General features: G+C 44.4%; 2 protein-coding genes across 2 annotated transcripts in view; both read right to left on the reverse strand.

Moving 5' to 3' along the window:
* Positions 1 to 537: 537 nt before the first annotated feature.
* Positions 538 to 7,176, reverse strand: LOC108789098 (somatostatin-2). The gene is made up of 2 exons (XM_018559028.1): positions 7,016 to 7,176; positions 538 to 876 (listed from the first exon to the last, which is right to left on the reverse strand). Exons 1-2 carry the CDS (start codon positions 7,115 to 7,117, stop codon positions 667 to 669), a joined length of 312 nt encoding a protein of 103 aa, XP_018414530.1. The 5' UTR covers positions 7,118 to 7,176; the 3' UTR covers positions 538 to 666.
* Positions 7,177 to 14,093: 6,917 nt separating this feature from the next.
* SRM (spermidine synthase) overlaps positions 14,094 to 21,899 on the reverse strand; it is a 13,148-nt gene continuing 5,342 nt past the window's right edge. The window contains exons 2-8 of the mRNA XM_018559024.1: positions 21,113 to 21,233; positions 20,195 to 20,287; positions 19,927 to 20,080; positions 19,212 to 19,295; positions 17,553 to 17,698; positions 15,526 to 15,648; positions 14,094 to 14,381 (exon numbers count right to left, since the gene is read on the reverse strand). Of these exons, the coding sequence (XP_018414526.1) occupies positions 14,364 to 14,381; positions 15,526 to 15,648; positions 17,553 to 17,698; positions 19,212 to 19,295; positions 19,927 to 20,080; positions 20,195 to 20,287; positions 21,113 to 21,233 (739 nt within the window). The 3' untranslated portion in view covers positions 14,094 to 14,363. The remainder of the gene's footprint in view (positions 14,382 to 15,525; positions 15,649 to 17,552; positions 17,699 to 19,211; positions 19,296 to 19,926; positions 20,081 to 20,194; positions 20,288 to 21,112; positions 21,234 to 21,899) is intronic.

Genomic DNA, 21,899 nt, shown 5'->3' on the forward strand with positions numbered 1-21,899 from the left:
CCCGAACATGCAGGTCCGGGGCTCCGCACTTGGACGCACACTGTCTGCGTTCAAGTGTGGACACCTGGACCCGCACCGTCCGAATGAGGCCTAAATCTCATTATTTTGTCATTGCTATTGTCCATCTTGTAATATCTTTTCCTGTATTTATCTTTGTGGACGTTTTTTTTTTCTTTCTTTCTTTAAAACGATGTTGAAAAATCATTAAGCTTTATCTCTCTTTACACAATGTATAGAGAATACCTGTGTGTGTCTGATCTGTGAGTAGACATATCCTGACCTTGTGGGTAGAGGTGACCTGTCCACTCGTATGAACACATGACCGCATGTGGCAGGGACAGTGTCATGGTACAATGGTGAAGGGGAAGTGGGAAGAGGCAGGACTTCTGTTACATGGGGTAAGGGGGGGGATCAGACTCCTCCAGCACAGAATTATGATGTGGACAAGAGGACTGGAAACTCAGAAGAGCCGGAAACAAACACTGAAACCTTTATGTGGATATTCTGATTCTTTTGGAATATAAGAAACGGCTTTACTGCTGAATGATTCCTTAAGTTTAATGGAAATGAGCAAATCCCCACACAGGGTGATGTCATGTTATTTACAAACTTTATCAATGTCACAAATCTATAAATAAAAAAAAAAAAACCAGAGACAGCAATTGACTAGCACATAGTGAACGTCTTCCAGAAGAAGTTTTTGCACGGAGCTTTTCGTTCCCGCAGAGACAGGCGTGGGAACTTCACAGGTGGGGCGATTTTAGGTTGTAGGGGTTCGGGCGCGTTTCTTTCTACCTCCACTAAGTTACTTTCTCTGCTGTCTGTCCATCCTGAGAGCAGCTTCAGGAGGAGATCTTCTTGTATTGCACTTAGATCCTGAAACAGGAAACAAAACAAGTCAAGATTCAGAGACACTGCAAACGCCTTCAACAGCAGCTCCTGGATGTCTTCTGTCTGGTTTACCTTAATTTTAGTGTCCAGTGCTTATACAACAAAAAGTACAGTATATGTAGAAATGTTCATGGACACCTGACCATCAACCCTGTATGAGCATATTGGACAACCCATTCTAAAACCATGGAGTTACCTCCTTCACCCTTATTTTGCAGCTATACCAGCCTACAGGCTTCTAGGAAAACTCTCCACAATTTTGGAGTGTGTCTGAAGGAATTGGTGCCCATTTAGCTAAAAGAGCATTTAAGAAGTCAACTGTTCCCTTTGTGCACAAAACCGCCTCCATAAAGACATGGCTTGACCAGTTTGGTGTGGGTGAACTCAAGTGTCAATATGTTAGACCAGAAGACCTGGCTTGCAGTTGGTGTTCAGAAGGGTTGAGGTTGGGGCTCTGTGCAGGACACTTGAGCTCCACCACACCAAACTGGTCAAGCCATGTCTTTATGGAGGCAGTATTGTGCACAAAGGGAACGGTCGTACTGAAATATGAAATGACCTTCCCCAAATGTTGCCAAAATGTTGGGAAGAGCACAATTGTCTAAAATATCAAAAAATGTCATTAACACTGGAAACACCTGAAGTGAATCAATTAGAGGGGTTCTCAAATACATTGGGGCATATAGTGTATTTGTAAATTGTAGGATGATGCTAGGTATAATAATGTATCTGAAATGATTGTTCCATTAATCGACCTTTATAAAGAAAGGATCATTTGTCTGCTCGTCAGAACTAAGTTGGCATGTGTATATAGCGTTCTTATGGCTTTGTGCCCTGGGCACCTTTTTTGCAATGTAGCAAACCATTGATTTCAATGGGGTTTTTTCCGCATGCAATCGCTGAAAAAAGGTACAGGTACCTTTTTTTGCGACACACGTTTTTTCCCCCCACCACAATCAAGTGCGAATGCACGGATGGAATCGTGGCGGGAAACCTCGCAATCTGCATGCTGCAACTGGGGTGCCATTAGAAGAGCTTGGCATGCAAACGCGATCAGCGGTGGTGTGTGATTTTTGTGACCGCGTGCCCATCCGTGCGGTTTCATGCACGATAGCCGTGTGGTCATGGATAACCTATGTGCGAACTGGGCCTAAAGCACAGATGGTTCACCTATGTAGCTATTCATTCTGAGTGTACTTGAAGTGCTACACACATGTGCTTGCACGTTAACATGCTTTAAAGATAATGCACATTTGTGAATGGGCCCCTAAAGTGCATAACAGCGTCAGGCAACAAATCCTGCAGCTCAGAGGAATGTAAAAAACTTTGAGTCTTTGCAATTGTCATGTACTCTGCGGAGCTGGGAGAGAGAGTGTGAAGACAGACGGCCACTGTCAGACCTTAAGCGATCTCTGAACCAATGCTGGAGGTTATACTCCATCCAAAATGTAAGTCTCAACCAAAGATACATCTTTCATAGGTAAAGCCTGACGAATTATGATAATTTAAGACTTAATATAACTGTTCTGTTTCATGATTAAAAAAAACATATTTCTATGTATAATTTGTAATTACAAATGCTCTCATCTCACGGTCGATGTACTTTCTAATTGATGACAAATACTGGAATCTGGAGCAGATTAATGATAATAAATTAGTTGGGCGCCAGGTGCGACTGCGAGAAGAGCTGTAATTGTCTACCAGCCGTGGGGGCTTAAAACTTGAAATTACTTTTTCCCAGAGAAAAATCCAAGAAAAAAATCAACATTGAATTTGAAAGCTCAATTTGCTCTGGTTGTACTAATTTATATATCACTCTATCTATCTTATCTATCTTATCTATCTTATCTATCTATCTATCTATCTATCTATCTATCTATCTATCTATCTATCTATCTATCTATCTATCTAATCTATCTAATCTATCTTATCTATCTTATCTATCTTATCTATCTATCTATCTATCTATCTATCTATCTATCTATCTATCTATCTATCTATCTATCTATCTATCTATCTATCTATCTATCTATCTATCTATCTATCTATCCACAGTTGTTTTTCCCAGATGGGGAGAGAGTGTGTTTGAGTGGCCTGGGAGCATGTGATCAGGTAAGTAAATTATTATGGCAGCCACTGACACCATTACTGGGGGTTATTATTGCAGCCAAGGACACCAATACTAGAGTTTGTTATCGTGGGCACTGATACCAATACTGGGGCTTATTATTGCAGCCACTGACCCCAGTGCTGGAGGTTATTATCGTGGGCACTGATACCAATACTGGGGGTTATTATTGCAGCCACTGACACCAATGGTGGGGGGTTGTTATTGTGGGCATGGACACCTTTACTGGGGGGTTAATATTGTGGCCACTGACCCTAATGTTGAGGATTATTATTACAAACACTGACACCAACAAATGTTTGAAAATTTTTTTTTACTCTCATAATGCACAAAATGCAGCGTGACCAAAATTTTCGATCTTTAAAGGAGAACTATGGGGTCAGGGCTTTTCCCCATAGCTCTCCTTAGGGTAACGGGAGGACACAAACTAGCGTCCTCCCGTCACCCTAGGCTCAGTATACTGAGACGCCGCAGCTGAAGCGGATCCCGACAATTATGTCTGGATCCGCCCAGCTGCGTGAGTGACAGCTGGCTCTGCCTATCTAGAGGCAGGGCCAGCTGTACCCGCTCCCTCCCCGTCCGTTTCACCAGTCAGTGCTGGAGGATCGGAGCGGGGAGGGGGGAATACAGCCCCTCCCCTGTCACGGCAGAGAGCTGTGACAGGATCGAGAGGTGAGCGAACGCCGGTATGTGTTCGCTCACCTCCCGATCTACTGAGCCGACCTGTGACAGTCTCATTGTCACAGGTCGGCTAGAACTATGAGGTGAGTGAAAAGCATTCACCTCATAGTTCTCCTTTAAGGTGCATTACAACACATTCATTACTCAATGCACTGCACCTTAAGAAACAAAAACACACTTCCATCGGGTGACGCTCTGAAAGTGTTGGGGGCCGCACGTGAAGTTGACCACCACGGTCTCAAGGGCTCGTTCACATATCCCCATTTCAGTGCAGTTCTTTGCTCTTGCACATCTCAGGTGACCAGGGGGACCACTGTGCAGCACCCCCATGCAGTGGCATGCATTCAGTCTGGGTAAACGTTAAACTAACTATACCTTTTACAATCTGATTGAACAATCTCCTTTAGCATATCTACTAGATTGTAAGCTCTGTCGAGCAGGGCCCTCCTAACCCTATTGTACTGACATTGTATTGTAACTGTACTGTCTCCCTACATTTCTTAAAGCGCTCCACCAACTGCTGGCGCTATATAAATCCTGTATTATAATAATAATTATATCGACCATTTTGAATAATTAGGAATACATATTAAGGGTTTGGTTAGGTGATCCTTTCTGGTAAATAAAAAGGAGATTGTACAGAGAAAGTACAATCGGGTAGTAAAGTGTCAGACGTGCTGTGACGGGTGGCCTGGCTTATGATGCACTTTGACAGCTGTAGGTCTTTTTGGCAAACAAAGTCGAAGTTACCGATTTTAAAATATTTTCTCTGTTCTTGAAGCAACTTGTGAGCCATATTTCTGACTTATGTGCATAAGATCAAATGCAGAACAATAGACTCTAAAGCTGACCATACACGTTACAATCTTTCCGTACGATCACCTTTAGATCTACCAATGACCAATACAATAAAATGTATTGCCAATCCCTGCTTGATTGGATGCAGAATGATTCCATCTATCCATCTTATCTCAGTAGGTTACATTATACAGTAAATTGTAAATGTAGTACAACAAAATATTTTCTTAACTGCAATATCACATAGAAAGTTTCGGCTTTTATTCTATAACATGTAAACAAATAGACAAATATTAAGTTGCTAGGGGCAAGAGTCTCATTTACTTAAAGTGACACCAAACTCCGGAGTTAAATCCTAAAAATACATTCAGGTACCCTAACTATGAACATCAATGTATCTTATTTGTGTATCACTCGGCTGTAGATCCTCCAATCATCTCTGAATTGGTGCTGACACTGTCCTTCCTTCTGGAGGGGGGCTACTTTTGTTCCACATGGTCCCTGTGTGTGTGTTGTGAAGTAGTCGCCACTGCTTATTATTTGCATATTTTTTTCCAGTGACTTTTTACAGGACCTCCAGCGGGTGGAGGTCTGTAAAAATTTTGGAGGAACCCCTTTTCATATGACTCAAAACACTTTGCTTTTTGGGGGTGAGGGGTTTCTCCCTCACTTTAACTGAGGGAAAAACCTTTCTAATTTGCATATTACTATAAAATGTTAATCAGAAAACGGGTGACATTTTTTGGGTACCACTTTAACTTATGGAGAACTTTGCATATCATTATAATATGATGATTGTAGAGAGGCTTTACTACTCAGGCTGTGGCTTCTTTCTAAAGAAGTAGTTATTTTGTATCACTCGGCTGTAGATCCTCCAATCATCACTGAATTGGTGCTGACACTGTCCTTCCTTCTGGAGGGGGGCTATTTTTCTTCCCCATGGAACCTGTGTGTGGTGTGAAGTTGTCACCGCTCCAAGCTCCCTCCCGGGATGGACTACAATTTCATGTTTAGTTTACTAATTTGTATTGAGAGAGCTTGGAGCGGTGACAAATTCACACCACACACACAGGCACCATGGGGAACAGACGTAGCCCCCCTCCAGAAGGAAGGACAGTGTCAGCACCAATTCAGAGATGATTGGAGGATCTACAGCCGAGTGATACAAAAAGGAGCAGCAGCTACTTCTTTAGAAAGAAGCCACAGCCTGAGTAGCAAAGCTAATGATATGCAAATTATAAGCAGTTCTCCATATATTAAAGTGGTACCCCAAAAATGTCACCCTTTTTGCAATTAACATATAATATGCAACTTACAAAAGTTTCTTCCTCAGTTAAAGTGAGATAGAATCCCCTCACCCCCCAAAATCAAACGCCCTTAGGGAGGTAGGTTGAGTCGTGTGAAAAGGGGTTTTTCTAACAATGTTAAGGATCTCCCCCAATGGAGGTCCTGTAAAAAAATTGCAAATTAGCACCCTCTGAATCTATGCAAATAATAAGTAGTGGTGACTACTTTACAACACACACAGGGACCATGGGGACGAAAGGAAGGACAGTGTCAGCACCAATTCAGAGATGATTGGAGGATCTACAGCTGAGTGATACACAAATAAGATACATTGTTGTTCATAGTTAAGATACCTGAATACATTTTTTAAGATCTAACTCCTGAGTTTAGTGTCACTTTAAATGCTTACATTTTGATATATGTGCCGTTCAGCAGGACTTTTTGTAAAAGTTCGGGAAATTAGTGTCTATTGCCCGTAAGCTACCTGTCGGCTGCTTCCTTTTATTGTCCCTCCTGTGCTGCAGAAGTGACATCTGTAATCTGATTTCAGAACACAATGACCTACAGACATAGTGCAGCTCTTTGAGGAGGTCATGTGCATCCTTGTGAACTGACAGTAATGGCTTTGTTAAGTTGTGAAGTGTCTGGGTTATGGTTTACGGCTCTGGGTCAGATGATCTCGGCTCCGCATTCATGGGTTTTTACATGTAATACCATCTATAGCTAACAAACATAAAGATATATATAATGTACGGACATAGAATACAATTGTAGTTATGAACAAAATGCTTTAACATGTTAATATTAATGTATGCTTAGAAATAAACACTCCCCTTTAATTGCTAGAATAATACTGACATTGTATTGTAAATTGTATTGTCAAGAAAAGGACATTCTGCAGAAGAACTTGTATTCTATTATTAGAGTGTTCCCGACACACTTGCAATTTAAAACCTCAAATGTAAATGTGAAAATAAAATCTAAAAAGTTATCCTTTGAACTTGGTAATAAATCTATCTTATTTACTTAGAAGTAGAGAAAACCTTCCACAGGGAGAATATGGTCATCATTTCCTAGGTAATATCAGTCTCATCCAGGCACACTTACAATGCACCATGGTTTCCCTGTCAGGGGGATGGCACCCTCACAGCGGTTGCTTAGTTTTAACATCAGTGAAAATTGTGATTAATGGGAGATGATGCTGAAATAATTCATCTTTCTGGCTCTCACCTGGTTGTGACCCAGTATCATCCTGTTGTCATCTGGCTGCGATAAACCTCTGGCCCCCCAGGCGAGAAGCAGCAGCAGCAGGGTCCCTGCAGAGCCCAGCATAGTGACACAAGTGGATGGAGAACGGTGTAGTGGGGAGAGAAGACGGAGCAGGAATGAGCACAGACTGAAGAGTACTCTCCTTTTATAGCTTCTCTAATGTGACGTCCGTGGCCAAATAATAAAACGTGTGCAGCCGGGGGTCAGCCAGCTTTGTGTCATAGCATCTGCATGGAGGGAGAGTATATGTTTGGATCAGGAGCCATCATTTATATCAAACTTTAAGCAGCCATATGGGTTACATCTGAAGCATTATTGATGTGCATGGCCTGTTTTATATTTATGTACAATATCTTTGTAGCTCATCTGATTAAAAAAAATAGAGATCTTTAAAATGTCAATCCTCCTGCAAATTTACAGTTGGGGTGAAGGTGTGAGCTTTTGTAAGATTGCATGAGCGGTAGAGGTGACTGCCATTGTATGCATCTGCTGCCGTTCCTCACCCAGGTCAACGCTGGCTATCTGCCCATTCTGGCCATTACTCCATCTGGCAAAGCAACAGGTCTATCTTCTGGCTTCACCCTGTAGGGTATTCAGCCCCTCTTCAAAGGAAACCTGTCAGGGCAGAAAAAAAAGGAGCAGCAACTACTTCTTTAGAAAGAAGCCAGAGCAGTAGTAAGTAGTAAAGTCTCTCTACAATTAACATATTATACTGATATGTAGGGATGTCCCGATGCCACTTTTTCAGGCCCAAGTACAAGTACTTCCCCTCATTTACTTGCCGATACCAATTACCGATACTTTTTCTTCAAGGGACAGGTGACTTTAAATGATCCATAGTACAACTACATGTTATGTACTATGGATCATGGTTTAACCTATTCATGTTAGCAGCAATGCAAATTATTAGCAGTTGTCCATAAGTTAAAGTGATACCCCAAAAATGACACCCTTTTCCTCATTAACATATTATAATGATATGCAAAGGAAAAAAAGTTTATCTCTCCAGTTGAAGCGGTACCCCAAAAATTCAAGCCCCCCTTAGGGAGGTGGATTTGAGTCATGTGGAAGCCGGTTCCTTCGGCCCAACGATCTTTAACGGGATTCTCCCCAGGAAAACAGAGGTTTTGGGTGGGTAAATTACTCCAAAAAATATGCAAATCAGCACCCCCAAATCTATGCTGATAATATGTAAATCACAGAATAAACCCAATGTCCCAATGACTTGGAAACCTGTACACCCATTTTGGCAAAAATGTTCTCACCACACAAAGAGGTCTAAATGGTATGAGGGGAAATCTTGTGTGGGTTCAAATAATTGATTGCAGTGATATGTGGAAGAGGATTTAGATATGATAGATAGACTGAATCATGGATAGGGCTGGGCATAGCACTGAAAAAGGCATAATAGGTAGTTTGAGAGGCTAGTTAACTGCCAGAAAGGACATTGAACCATGATCTGTGTGTCTGGAATGGAATCACTGCCGGCAATGTAAGTTTTGCTCTAGCTAGGTGCTGCAGAAATCTTAGGACTGATGGAGTTCGGGTAGATGCATAACGTGGAGTGAATTTTTATCATTGAAATGAAGGATTCCCCTTTGAACTTCTTGACTTGTATGAAATGATTCAGCTTCTTGAGGATCGATCGGAGAGAACTGGTCTCCAACCTCCTGATTTATTCTTTACCAAGAAGATTGGAGAGATAGAACCCAGTAAATCTAGGACAGGAATGACCTCCTCTTGGTGTATCAGACTTTTCTGCAGGTTTCTGGAACCAAGTGGTTGCAGTATAGGGGACATATGGAGGCTGCTTCTTGAACATCCAGAAATGGCCCTTTGAGATGAGAAAGCAAACTCATCGGTTTATGGGTTCTTATGGGAAAACTTAAACGCCAATATCCAAACAGTGTTAGTGGTCATTGAATTGGTCCTAAAGGTCTTGAGTACAAAAAAATTAGACTGGTAAGCTTAGTATATTCTATAATTGGCCCTGGGGGTTGGATGTGGGTGGAGAACCAATCATATGTATACCATGAAGGCACCAGGAAATTAGAGTTAGACAGCAGGCCAGGACTAGGAGACTGGGGCCAGGACTAGGAGACTGGGGCCAGGAGCAGACTAAGTTTAGAAGAAGGCTAGGGTTCGTAGGAATTAAGGTTTTTAAGATGGGAGTTAGGGTTAGTTCCAACAATTTTTACCCGATGCTCCAAAGAAGGACCCTTGTTCTCTGTGTGGTCTCACTGCAGCTGTAAGACCTTGCACACTTGTTTTCGCGCCTAATGGCTTAGTAGAAATTTGAATTGGCATTTACTCTCGTAAAACATCTTCTGTCTCTGTTTAGTTTGTAAGTATATATATATATATGCATGGTATATTTTTTGAGTGTTGTGGTGGCAGAATAATATCATGCATATATGGATGTTCTTCAATCTGTCTTTTTATTAGCGTCGTCAGGCATCAGACAGAACGCTGTGACATCCAGCAGGAAGATCCTGGAGAAGTTACGTTTGGACGATTTGTTCCTTATTTAACGCAGAACCTGCGATCTGTTGTTCAGGAGTGGCTTGACAAGAGGAATACGACATTTGAAGCCATGTCCAGGATCCGTCTGTGTGTGGTGGCTCTTGATGCACTGACTCCAGCCTCAGTCCACTCCTTGTGAAAGTCCCCAACACTTTTGAATGGCCTTTTCCTGACAATCCTCTCATCCCTGCTGCTTGTGCAACAATTTCCTATGTGTATATATGCATAGGAGAGAACTTCATTCAAAACAGACCCAATAGAGTCTATGTTGCAAATGGTTATTTTCATTGAAAAACAGATATATATATATATATTTATTTATTTATTGGAATGGAAATTATTTTTTTTCCCCTGATTTTTTATTTAGGCCAAAAAAAAGAAAATACAGTTTACACCTGAGATATGCGAAAAGAATGACTTCTGTGGGGGGCAAGGGTTAAATGCACATTTTGTCTAGGAATCTTTATTCACCTTTTTCCCTTTGTTCCCACAGGGGTAGATAGTATATAGTTCTCCACTGCACAACTAATTCCGTGAAACGGATCCCCTTTGCTGCTTCGATGGTCCCCCTTGCTGCATTGTATTTTAGGATGAGAAGAGTCCACCCAGATCCTGGAGTTTCGGCAAGCAAGGTCAATATAACTGCGTATTCAACTACCCCTAGACGAAGAACATTTGACCCTTGCAGTAGTGGGCCAGCATTTTCAGAAAATGTCAGCGGACAGCAAACATGTCCTCTTGTAGTAGGTTTGCCACACACATAAGGCTCCAGGTAACCAAAGATGTGATTTTTCTTTATTCTTTTTATTAAAGACCACAAACACTCTAAAAACCAAAACATGTTATCCAAAGTAACTTCTAAGTGCACAACAGGAGAGGTATCTGCACTGCATAAAAGTCTAGGAGTATATTTTAAATGTTAGTTTTAGTATGTGCAAGACACGAAGAGATTTGTAGTTTAACCACAACTGGAGTGCCAAGGTTGCCTACTGCAGCAGTCATTCGTATTTCACTTGTGTATGTTAGGAATGCACCGATACAGGTTTTTCGGTATCTAGTACCGATATTTTTTTTTCCCCCCGGTACACACCGATACCAAATGTCCCATTAGCATCCCAGCTAATCAGGAAGGGAAGTCTTTACACTCTTCCCTTCCTGATTAGCTGGGAAGCGTGTAAAGCTGATTAGCTTCTCAACCAATCAGGAGGCGAGTCTACACCCCCCGATTAGCAGGGAAGCAGTGTCCATGCTTCCTCGCCACCAGGTCAGTCAGTCGCCGGACAGCGAGCTATTACACGTTGCCTGGCTCCATCATCACCAAGTGATGATGGCGCATGGAGTCTGCTTCCCGGTCAACGAGGAAGCCTGGCAGTGTGTAATGACTCTCTGCCCAGCTTCCTGATACCGGAATGTTTGGGTATTGGGCTAGACATCTGAGCATTTGGGTGAGCACGAGTACCGGCCCAAATACGCGGTATCGGCACAGGTACTATCGGTGCATCCTTAGTATACGTAGATGGCAAAATGTACTAAAACAAAATTTAAGGGGTGACAACCATTTGTGGAACATTGCAGAAAAAAAGAGCGGTCACATTAGTCATCGTGTTGCTGGCGAGTTCCCACCAGGAGCAGGATCGCTATGCAATGCTGTACAGGAAAGGAAAACCTCTGCGTCCATATTTCGCTTGCAACTTACATTTTGCATCATTTCTGGCAGCGAGGGGAAGTGACACAGAAGCTTGTGTGACGTGGCCTAAGTCCTTAGATAATTCACAGCTAACGCCGCACAGATTCCAAAACTTGCTTGCACCATGATTGCATCCCTGGTGTAAGCAAACACGCGTGCCATCGCCTATACCAGCTAAATTCAGAAATAGCTGCACTCTAAATGTGCCCATACACCTTACGATTATCGTACAATAATCGTATGCGATCGACTTTTCGTCCGATAATCGTATGTGTGCATTGCAGTGTCCGACCGACATTACTGTACAATCGTACGACTTTTGACGGTCAAGCATGTTTGAAAACTTTGCTAGATCGTACGATGTTCACATGGTTGATGGCGTTTCCGTCCGTCAAAAGTCGTACGATCTACACTGCGCTTGCGCTAACGAAAATACGGCAAATAAATTACCGCAATTCGTCCAGGTGTTTTCCTTAATTACGGCTAAACTAATCTTGCGATCATAGGGGCATGATGGGGCTGCTGCACGAAAATCGTACGACTATTCGATCATCGGGCGAAAAGTTTCATCCTATAATCGTAAAGGTGTATGGGCACCTTTAGGGTCTTCACCGAAAGTAAAAGTCTTTACAGTATGTTTGTTTTTGCTCCATGCCGTATAGTTCCGACCCATGTATGCCCAACCTCTAACGCGTTTCACCATTCCACTCATCACAGAGTATGCATTTGCTCCATAAATTAAGACTTACTTTAGGTGAAGACCATTGGAGTGTGGCTATTTGTGGAGTTAGTTGGCCTACGTCCGTTATCACCAGCCCACAAAGTGAGTGGAAATTTCACTGCTGAAAAGTGCCACCAGATCAGGAGACGTGGGTCAGTTTCTCATAACTTCCTGGCGACTGTCACAGGAAGGGAGGGTGAAGAGGGACACAAAATAGCCCACAGGCCATAAATTTCCACTTTCCATTAGGGAAGCACCGATACCAGTTTTTCAGTATCAAGTACCGATATTTATATTTCGGTACTTCCGGTAGCATAGAGCCGGCTTCCCAGGCAATCAGTAAGCCAGTTAGTGTTACCCACCGCCCAGCTTCTCGATTGCCGGGGAAGCCGGCTCCATTCTGTTTGGCCGGGAGGCTGGCTTCCCAGCCGATCTGATAATATGGTGACACAAGCCCCACCCTGCAGACACCTCCTTCCCCTAACATGGCAGCTGGGCAGACCCCGCTCTCCTGTATCTGCCCATGTCTCCTGTGTGCACAGCGCCCACGTGATCGGCCCTCAGCCTGCTACTGCGCATAGCATCTCTGAATGAGAGTGCTGGGCAGCATGTCCTCCATGTTCCCCTCGCGGCACTGCCGGTCAGAGGAAATCTCCCTCTGACCGGAAGTTCCAGTATCGGGAAAAGGCCAAAGGAGCATTTGGGCAACGATACCGAAACTAGTATCGCTGCATCCCTACTTTCCATAATAGGAAGCTGTACTGTGCAGTTCCACTCCTGATATGTCACATATCATTAAGGAGAAAGTCCATCACTTTATAACAAAAGACACAATGTTGCATATCCGCATACACATGGGCAACATACAGTGGGGGGAATTTATCAAAACTGGAGCAGTTGCCCACGGCAACCAATCAGCATGACTCTTCAGTTTGCTCAGGTAAGATTTGAAAATGAGACAGAGAAGCTGATTGGTTGCAGCGCAAATCTGCTCGTTTTGATAAATTCCCCCCCGGTATATTTAATCCCAACATGACATAGTAATGGAGAGAATGTGCACAGAAAGTAGCCTGAGCTCATTTTCCCTGCACCCTGAAATACAACTTGATTTTAGGGGTTGTCACCCTTGGAATGGTCATTAAAAAAAAAAAAAGATTTGCAACTGTATTCAGGCACTTCAGTCTGCCAGAGGAAAGAAGGGGGGGGGGAATGGGGATCAACTTCTCTGCATGAGAATGTACATGGGGTTGTAACTTCTTTTACAGTGATTGGTAGTTTTAGGCCAACTTGTGTTTTTTTCCCCTTACAACAGACACTTTCTCACAACCTCTGCGTGTGAAGACAGAAGACGGCTTTAATGTTTTGTTTATTGACAGATAATATCCAGTGATTACAGCGTTTTACCCAAAACATGTACCATCCTCCCCATATCCCTAACCTCTAATCAACTGGCCCTCACATGGCAAAGCAATCAGGTAAGAACCATTGCTGGTGGGGGGGCGACTATACAGACCCACTTCTCTTTCCCCAAATACCAGCAGCAAAAACGGTGGGGGATTAGCAGCTTGTGGGTCAGTGACCTGTTATTAAATATATAGATAAATGAAACGTATACATGATACCGATTATACTGGCAATGACTGGCGCTTTGAACAAAAAAGACTGATGGCTTCTGTCACTCCACCGAAAAATTATTTTTAGAAAAGGGGTTTTGAACCATGAGCCAACTTCCTATAATCTTTGGGACTCTAGTGGCAATGATGGAGCTCTCGGCCATACTGCCCTCTAGTGGCGAAAGTTACACCCTACATGAGGGCTCAATAAGTGGCTGGGGAGAGGAGCGGCGTGCAATACTATGCTGCGAAGAGTTCCTGAACAGCGTAAAAGACCAGCGGGTGATTCCACCAACAACGGACAGTTTTACGCAGACTGATCTTTTCTCTGTTTTTCGGAACCCGTCTAAGGTCCATCCAGCCGTTCATGTTTTGTGGATGTGCACACAGGTATATTAACTACAGTGCCAAGACCCAAATAACTGCACCCGTGGAGAAGCCCATCTGCAAAATACTAACAGGTTTTGGGAAACGCCGCTTTGACAGTTCTGGGTGCATTTGACTCGTCAGTCGCCTGCTGCAGAAAGGGATAACAGAAGCGTACAAGTTGCGTGCAGAGTGTACTGTAACGTGTTGTACCCATAGATTCTAGGCCTGAGAAGAGACGTGTTCACCGGTCACAGTTGCCAGCACTGGGTGCAGAGCGATCATCCTGGAGGGGAAGGTCCAGCTCTCTCTCCCCCATCCTCGCGGGACGCCTGGCCTTCGCTCCGATTAAAAGGTCCGGAGCCTCTGAAGAGACAAGCGCCAGCCTTGCTGGGAACGTCACACATCGCTGAGTGCCTGACAGAGAAGGAGGAGGACAGCGGTTATCAGCAGCCAAAGCGGACGCGTCTTCCAGTCCGCCAATTTCCGGTGACAGAGGAGAGGAGATGAGCTGAGAAGATGCACGGCTAGATAAGCGATGACAGATCCCTCTCTGGAGGGAACGGCCAAAAATGTTTCATCTCTCTGCAAATTTTTAACAAAAATGAGACAAGTAACATCTAAAAGCAAAACTAGTTTAGCAAAGTCGAAGAGGACCTGTCAGATCCTCCCTATTCTACAGTACATACTGTACCCTGATATGACCAAATACATGAGGTTTACTGTGCCCATTATGTGTAAAGGGGCCCCTGACACTGATACAGAGGTGCATGTGACCTCCTATGCGACAGTGCTCAGGTCTAGCAGTCAATCATTAGGCCCAAGTAGTAACATCATAATGGTGGTGCCGGCTGTGATGGAGGAGCACTGTCAAGGTGAGTATTACTGTAATGGGGCCTTACTTACACAGACACTGGATAAGATGACAGTGCCTCTTTAAAGGAAACCCAATCTTTAGGAGCTGTCACTACAGGCTCTGGGGGCCATCACCCTGGCATCAATGGCTAGTGAGTCAGTGGTTGAACATGCTACAAGGATGACAAAGCTTAAAAGGAGAACTATGGGATGAGTGAAATGCATAGTTAGAGGGCTCTATTGATCAAGAACTGAGCAATCAAACAACTGAACGCTGAGTTCATGATCTTCTCCTCGCAGGGATTCCTGGCTCTAGAGAGGCAGAGCCAGCTGTCTATTGGGTGGCTCCCGACAATATTTACGGGACCTTTCCTGGCTGTGGCTCTGCTCGGTCAGTATATAGCGGGCAATAGCTTTTGGGGTCACAGGAATACATAGGAAAGCTATCCAAGAGGTTTGTTGACCTTTTCTTTAGTGTCCTCCTGTGACCATAAAGAAAACTACCGCCAAAAAAAGGTTTGGCCATAGTTCTTTTATAGGAAAAAACAAACCTCTTGTATAGCCATCCTCAATTCTGAGCTCTGCAAGCTACAAATGCAATCGCATCTCAATCCACATCTACTGTAATTCACGTCACAGTCGGGGTTCCTTTTTATTGCAGAGTAGATTTCCCACCAGGAAAATACCACAAAGTGAAGCTGCTTACTTTCCGTGCAAACTCTGGGAGGACGAAGGCTGCTCGATGGATACTGGAATTATAGTATCGCAGGTTCATTTCATCAACTTGCTCCTGAGACAACTGCCGTACCGGCTCCCGGAAACTTGTATTCTGCAATGGAGACAGAAACTGGATTAAGGACGCGCACTCATTCCTTAGAAAATGTTTAAGTCGATCTAAACCCCAACTGAATGATATTTTGTTTGCTCTGTGCGCCTTAAACAATGTGATTGGGTTCACATGGGAACATGGCCTGCCAGCCCAAAGCTTCACTTACTGGCTAAACACATTGTTCCATCTATAGAATGTTGAGTGGTCGAGAGACATATTTGCTCATTGGACATGCTGCCCTTGCATCCTGCTATACAGGGGTTTCTTATAGTAGAGAAGTTTTATGCTTCTGCTCTCAATGAAAAGCAGCCCAATGACTTTAGAGCAGATATTCTCCACCAGGGATCCGTGGAATCCTTGGCTTCCCCTCCTATGTGTTCCTTTAAAATACGGCTGATTGACCTCCCATTGGATGGTATTTATTTATTTATTACAGGTATTTATTTATTTACAGGTATTTAGATAGTGCTGAGAATTTACACAGCGCTTTAAATGATGCACATTCATATCAGTCTCTTCCCTCAAGGAACTTACAATCTAGGGTCCCTATCCCACATGCATAGGAGGGCCAATTAAGAGTGCTTAATTAAGAGAGGATGCCGGGATTCGAACCAGGGACCCCCAGTGTTGCAAGGCAGGAGCGCTAACTCCTATGCCACTGTGCTGCCAGCACTGTTCCAGGCCAGCCACTTAGGCCGGGTTCACACCTGGGCGTTTTCACGCTGTAAAACGCTCAACATGTGAAAACCAATGATTGCCTATGGGCATGGTTCCCACCTGGGCTGGGGGTTTTACAGCGTGTAGGCATGCGCTGCAAAACGCCCTACTCCCAAAGAAGTACAGGAGCTTCTTCGGGTCGTATTTGCCACGCGTATCCATTGGGATACAGCCAGGTAGCCCTCGGAAATGCGCGTACAAACGCGCATATTCGATACGCCTAGGTGTGAACCCAGCCTTAGAGTCAGATGCATGACACCAAATTATCTTTTTAGTTGTTTAGGGAGAGATTGTGACCACCACTGCAGGCGAATTCTTCTCACTGGCCACCAATGAATTGGTTTTAGCAAAAACAATTTCAAGGGTCCCTAGCAACTAGTTATCTTGGGGGAACCAATAATGGGTGAATAGTAGGGCTGTTACTGATTAACATTTTCGTGTTCGATTATAACGCACATACAGATCCAACTACATTGGCCTACACACATACAGCACAGCAATGAAGTAATAAAATGAACTAGGATCACACTAATCCAGCACGTTATTAATCTCACGTGCCCCACTCAATATGGCCGCCGCTTGAGTGGGGCAACTCAGAATAATAACGTGCTGGATTAGTGTGATCCTAGTTCATTTTATTACTTCATTGCTGTGCTGTATGTGTATAGACCAATGGCGCTCATGCAGAAAGTTTCCTGGGCAAACTCACCAGCCCAAGTGGCTCCGTCGGCTAACGAAAGGGGGGGGTAGGAGTCCGGTGACGTCTGTCCCCAAGTGGGTCCATCGGCTAACGAAGGGAAGGGGGGAGGACTGAGCCGCTTGGGGAAGGGGGGAGGACGGGACTCCCGGATCCCGGCGGAGAGGTGAGTGTTTTCATTAGCGATGAAAAATTTCTTAATCGATCAAAAAGATTAACGATTAATCAAGAAATGAATCGTTAATTTGCACAGCCCTAGTGAATAGGGTATACCAATAGGGTTCACCACCCCCTTTGATCGGAAAGTCATGTTCCATGGCAGAAGCATTACCAAAGCGCTTGATACTAAATTCAAAACACTGTTTAAGATGCAGCAAGTGCTTTGGAGACACACATCAAAAGCAGACCACAAACACAATTGTTCCCTAGCCTACAAGATGCCGTCATACCAGCACAGCACTCCGAGCTGGCGAACACAAGAGATACTCACAGGGTTTTTGCTGCACAGCATGAAGCCGATCTGGCCGCTGGGGTAGGTCGGGATGGTGCAGTAACCGTATTCTACCGTAGGGAAGAGAGATTTGCAGAACTTGTGCATGTCCTTTATGAGGTCCAGGTGCAGCCACTGACATTCACCTAGAAAGAGAGAAATAAGGATGAGTGGTGGAGATGAACGCCGTCTCCTATAGGATTTACATTTGTCCTGCATGTTCCTGGGTGGGCGGGAGGCCCAAATACAGCAGAGCCCTATCTGTCCTTAACCAAGAAATCTCATAAGCCAACATTAGGCCATTTCACACAAACATACAATAAATCAGTGACTTCCGAACATGTCTGTGCTGCAGTACATAAGTAAAACAATTACAGGCGGTCCCTGGGTTACATACAAGATCGGGACTTTAGGTTTGTACTTAAGTTGAATTTGTATGGAAGTCAGAACAGGTACATTTTTTTAAGTGTAACTCCAGCCAAAAAAACATGTTTTTGTTTTGGATAGCATAGGGAAGGGTCACGTTTGTTTTGCTGTCTGTTCCTGTTCAGAAGATGATAAAAAATGTTTTTTTATTTAAAATGACAACCAAAAAAAGGTTTCCCATTTTTAATTTTAATTTAAACTTAATTTTAATGTAACTTTTTTTGTCTTTTTAATTTTATTTTTTGATACTTTTATTTTAATGCTGGGAACGAAAGCCAGCCTGCTATTGGAGATTTCAAATTGCAATAGCCAATAGCAGGCTGACTATTGCATCTGCAGGGGCCTGAAGGAGAAAGTTCTCTATCAGGTCCTCCCATGCTGATTGACAGCAAGCAGTGGGCGGGTGCAATAGCCAGCTTGCTATTGGCTATTGCATTTTACAATATCCAATCGCAGGCTGGGTATGGCTCCCAGCCTGCAATGAAGGAGGCAGGGGGCGGGGCAGAGGAGCCGCGACCGGACCAGGAGAGCAGAGTATCGTCTGGACCGGGGAAGAGGATGCCAGGACATCAGCGGCTGTAAGGGGGGGGCAGCATAGGAATGCAGCGGTCTGTGTCCCCGCTGCAGCCAAAGCACTCCTAAATGTACTGGCAGCTGCCGGAACTGTGGACCCCGGTTCGTAAGTACGGATTGTCCGTAACCCGGGGACTGCCTGTAAATGCATCACAAAAGTTCCCCTAGTGTGGAAATCATCAGAAGCCTCCTCATAGTCTTAAGGTGGCCATACACTCTACAACCATCGCAAGACTTTAGTCTTGCGATGGTTGTACAAGGATTAAAAAAACGTACGATCTGCCTATCTTGGACAGGCAGATCGCACTCTCGATCATCGCAAGCCCGCCCCCCTGAGGGGCGGGCTTCAAATGACCGCAATGCTGAACGGGCAGTGTGCGCGTGCGCACACCGGCCCGTTCGGCATTTGGCTTTCGAGCACCGTTCTAACCAGCCGAGAATCGTACGATTCCCGGCTGGTTTTCGAACATGCTGGTTCGACAGAAGACGTGCGACCGTACAGTAGAAACGGTCACACGTCTCCGTTCACACTGCTCGATTATCGTACGAAAAACCGATCGCATACGATTATCGTACGATAATCGTGCAGTGTATGGGCACTTTTAATTAAAGTGACTGTTTGGAAATAAACATCCCCCTCAAATATGTCGGCATAATTACCTTGACAGCAGAGGATCCCGCCCTCTCTCAGCGCCGTCTTCATCAGTTGGTAATAAGACTCTTTAAAGAGACTCTCGGCAGGACCTGCGAGTAAAAAGGACAGTATGGATGAAAGTAAATGGAGACGTATGAGAATAGCCCTTTCCAAAATCTGACACTCAATTATATACCGTTAGCAGAACTAACATTTTAAATCTTACATAGCAATTACCAGTTTATTTAAAGAGAACCTGATTACAGGTAATACTGAAAAATGGATATTTAGGTACCTCGTTCTCGGAAAGGATTTTCGGCCAGGATTGTCCTCCTTTCGCAGTACTTGAAAGGGCATTGAGTTCAACCCAAAGCTGTGCTGGGAGCTGCTCAACTGCAAAACGTCAGGAGAGGGGTCTGGCACTCCCAGAACTATACTTTCCAAGGGTCTTACCTCTGTGTGTGGAGGCAGTGGGTTTCTCTGCAGAGGTCCGACATCACTACACTGCTGATCTAAAGTTCTCCAATCAGCAAGGAGCTTTGCAAATTAAAGTAGGTCCAACTGACTTACAAGGGTAGGGCCTCAAAGAGAGCACTGCTTCCACACGGGGATCCAGGTTCCTTCTCTGCAGTGTGCGGGCAGGGGACAGGTTTATCTGCTCAGGATGCACACATTTCATTTCCACGCACCTAGAGTATATTTCGCTGATTTGAAGTGAAAGTTCAGTTGGACTTTCCTCACCTACAGGGTCGGAGGAGTCTGTAATGATGATATCAAAAGCATCTTGGTTCTGTTTCATGAACTGGAAGCCATCGCCGACATGCAGCTTAAGCTTTGGACTGGAGTACCCCACTGCCATCCCTGGGAGGAACTTCTTGGAGACGCTGATGACTTCCTGCAGAAGAGCACAGAAGGAGATTCATTTCCAATGACAAGTTACCTTTAAAGGTTCAGAAGTTCAGCATTCTGAAACCACTGACAGCTGACAGCGCCATACGTTCCGTGTTACCTCGTCAATCTCACATTGTACTACGGATTCCACGCATGGATGTTTCACCACCTCACGAAGGACTCCGCCGTCCCCTCCTCCGATGATGAGGACCTGTCACGTAGAAGAGACACAGTCAGGCCAAGGAAGGATGAGCAAGTTCAACTCAACCTCCTAACCCCAACAGTTGGGCAACATTTTTTTTTAATCTTATTGCTTATTGAAATGGGGGAACTGTAGACATGCGTACAACAAAAAGCTGCAGGTGACTGTACAAAGACCTAACAAAAAGCTGGAGAGAAGTGATGGGTTAAGCTGGTCATCCACGGCCCAAACGTCATTCAGGTCCTGCTGACTAGGCCAATATTGGAGCTGTGGGTGGCCCTGTTGGCACCACTCACTCCTACAACAAAAGTTGAATTTTCAATAGACTTTTGTTGAGAGGAGCCCAGGTGACAACTGTTAGCCAATCAGCTGCAGTCGTGGTTCAGGTATGCCGGCTGACAGAATCCAATATGTCGGCTGGGGAGATTTGAGTATTTGTTCTGATTGAGCTAAAGGTGAGGTGGTGTCTCTTTGCTGTGCAACAACTCTCACAATTCCAATTCAGTCTCTATGGCAGTTACACCACACCTGGATAATTTAATGCCAGCAGCGTGGCAATCCCAGGTATCCCATCTTTCATGGACAAGGACCACCCGCCACTACCTTTCCACATGGTGGTGTTCTAGAGTATGGACCTTGAAATGCTCTGCTTTCTGCCCCAACAGGAAGGCTGAGAGTGGAGAAGGGGCTACCATGGAGGACAGACTGGGGAAGGTTGAGTTTTACATGTAACTGACCCCGAAGACTTACAATGTATATCACCGGGCACAGAAATGTTAACCCTTTATTCCTTTACATCTGTGAAAGCATTGAGCGGAAGGACTAGAGCTGTACCTTGCGTGGATTGGGGTGGCTGCAGAGAGGGAGGTTTGCGATCATCTCTTGGTAGGAGAACTCGTCTCTCTCCGTGCATTGGATTAATCCGTCCAGGACCAGCACGTTCCCATAAGTCTTACTGCGGAGAGTCAGATTACACGCACTCAGTACACATGCTATACAATGTCCTTCAATGAGCAGATTCACGGGAAATCAGATCCCCCATTATGAGTGGGACAGGTGCAAACACATTACATCATTTAAAGGAATGGTCCCACCCAAACCGATATTCCAGTATGAAAGGGGCTGACTGACTTTATTTCACCGCTCTGTCCCTCTCTTCCATGTAATGTGCTTTCTGCAGTATTCTCCACATTGTGAAGAAACGAATGCCGAGAATGAGACAGTGCACTCCGCAATAGCCATGGCAGATGGGTGGAGCTGAGAACTCGGATTCAGACATTTTCCCCATGTCCTTCCGGGATTTAAAAGTCGGTCTTGGGTGCACTGGCCACTTAACGCAGAATTAGAGCGTAGCTACACCGCAAAACAAAAATGTGACATACTGACCTATAAAGGCCCATACATATGTATCACACATGTAGTATGTATCACACATGTAGTGGCTACATTCCTTCTCTTCTTTCAGGCCTCTCTTGGTGATCCTGCCAGCAACACACTTCCTGTCCTAGTATGATAACGCCCACTCATTACTCTGTAGCGATGGAGGGATCAATAGTTGTCACCCAGGCTTGACTTCAAACATTTCTTCCTCTCTTCATTTCCATTACATGGGGGGGGGATT

The sequence above is a fragment of the Nanorana parkeri genome, unplaced genomic scaffold (genome assembly GCF_000935625.1).
Source record: "Nanorana parkeri isolate BGI_ZX_2015 unplaced genomic scaffold, ASM93562v1 scaffold376, whole genome shotgun sequence".
Lineage (NCBI taxonomy): Eukaryota > Metazoa > Chordata > Amphibia > Anura > Dicroglossidae > Nanorana > Nanorana parkeri.

Bases quoted from the DNA above. Each gene is read 5' to 3' on its own strand.
- LOC108789098 (XM_018559028.1), bottom strand. From the start codon at position 7,117: ATGCTGGGCTCTGCAGGGACCCTGCTGCTGCTGCTTCTCGCCTGGGGG. The intron at 877-7,015 runs GTGAGAGCCAGA...TTCCTGTTTCAG, and splicing joins TGATACTGGGTCACAACCAG to GATCTAAGTGCAATACAAGA.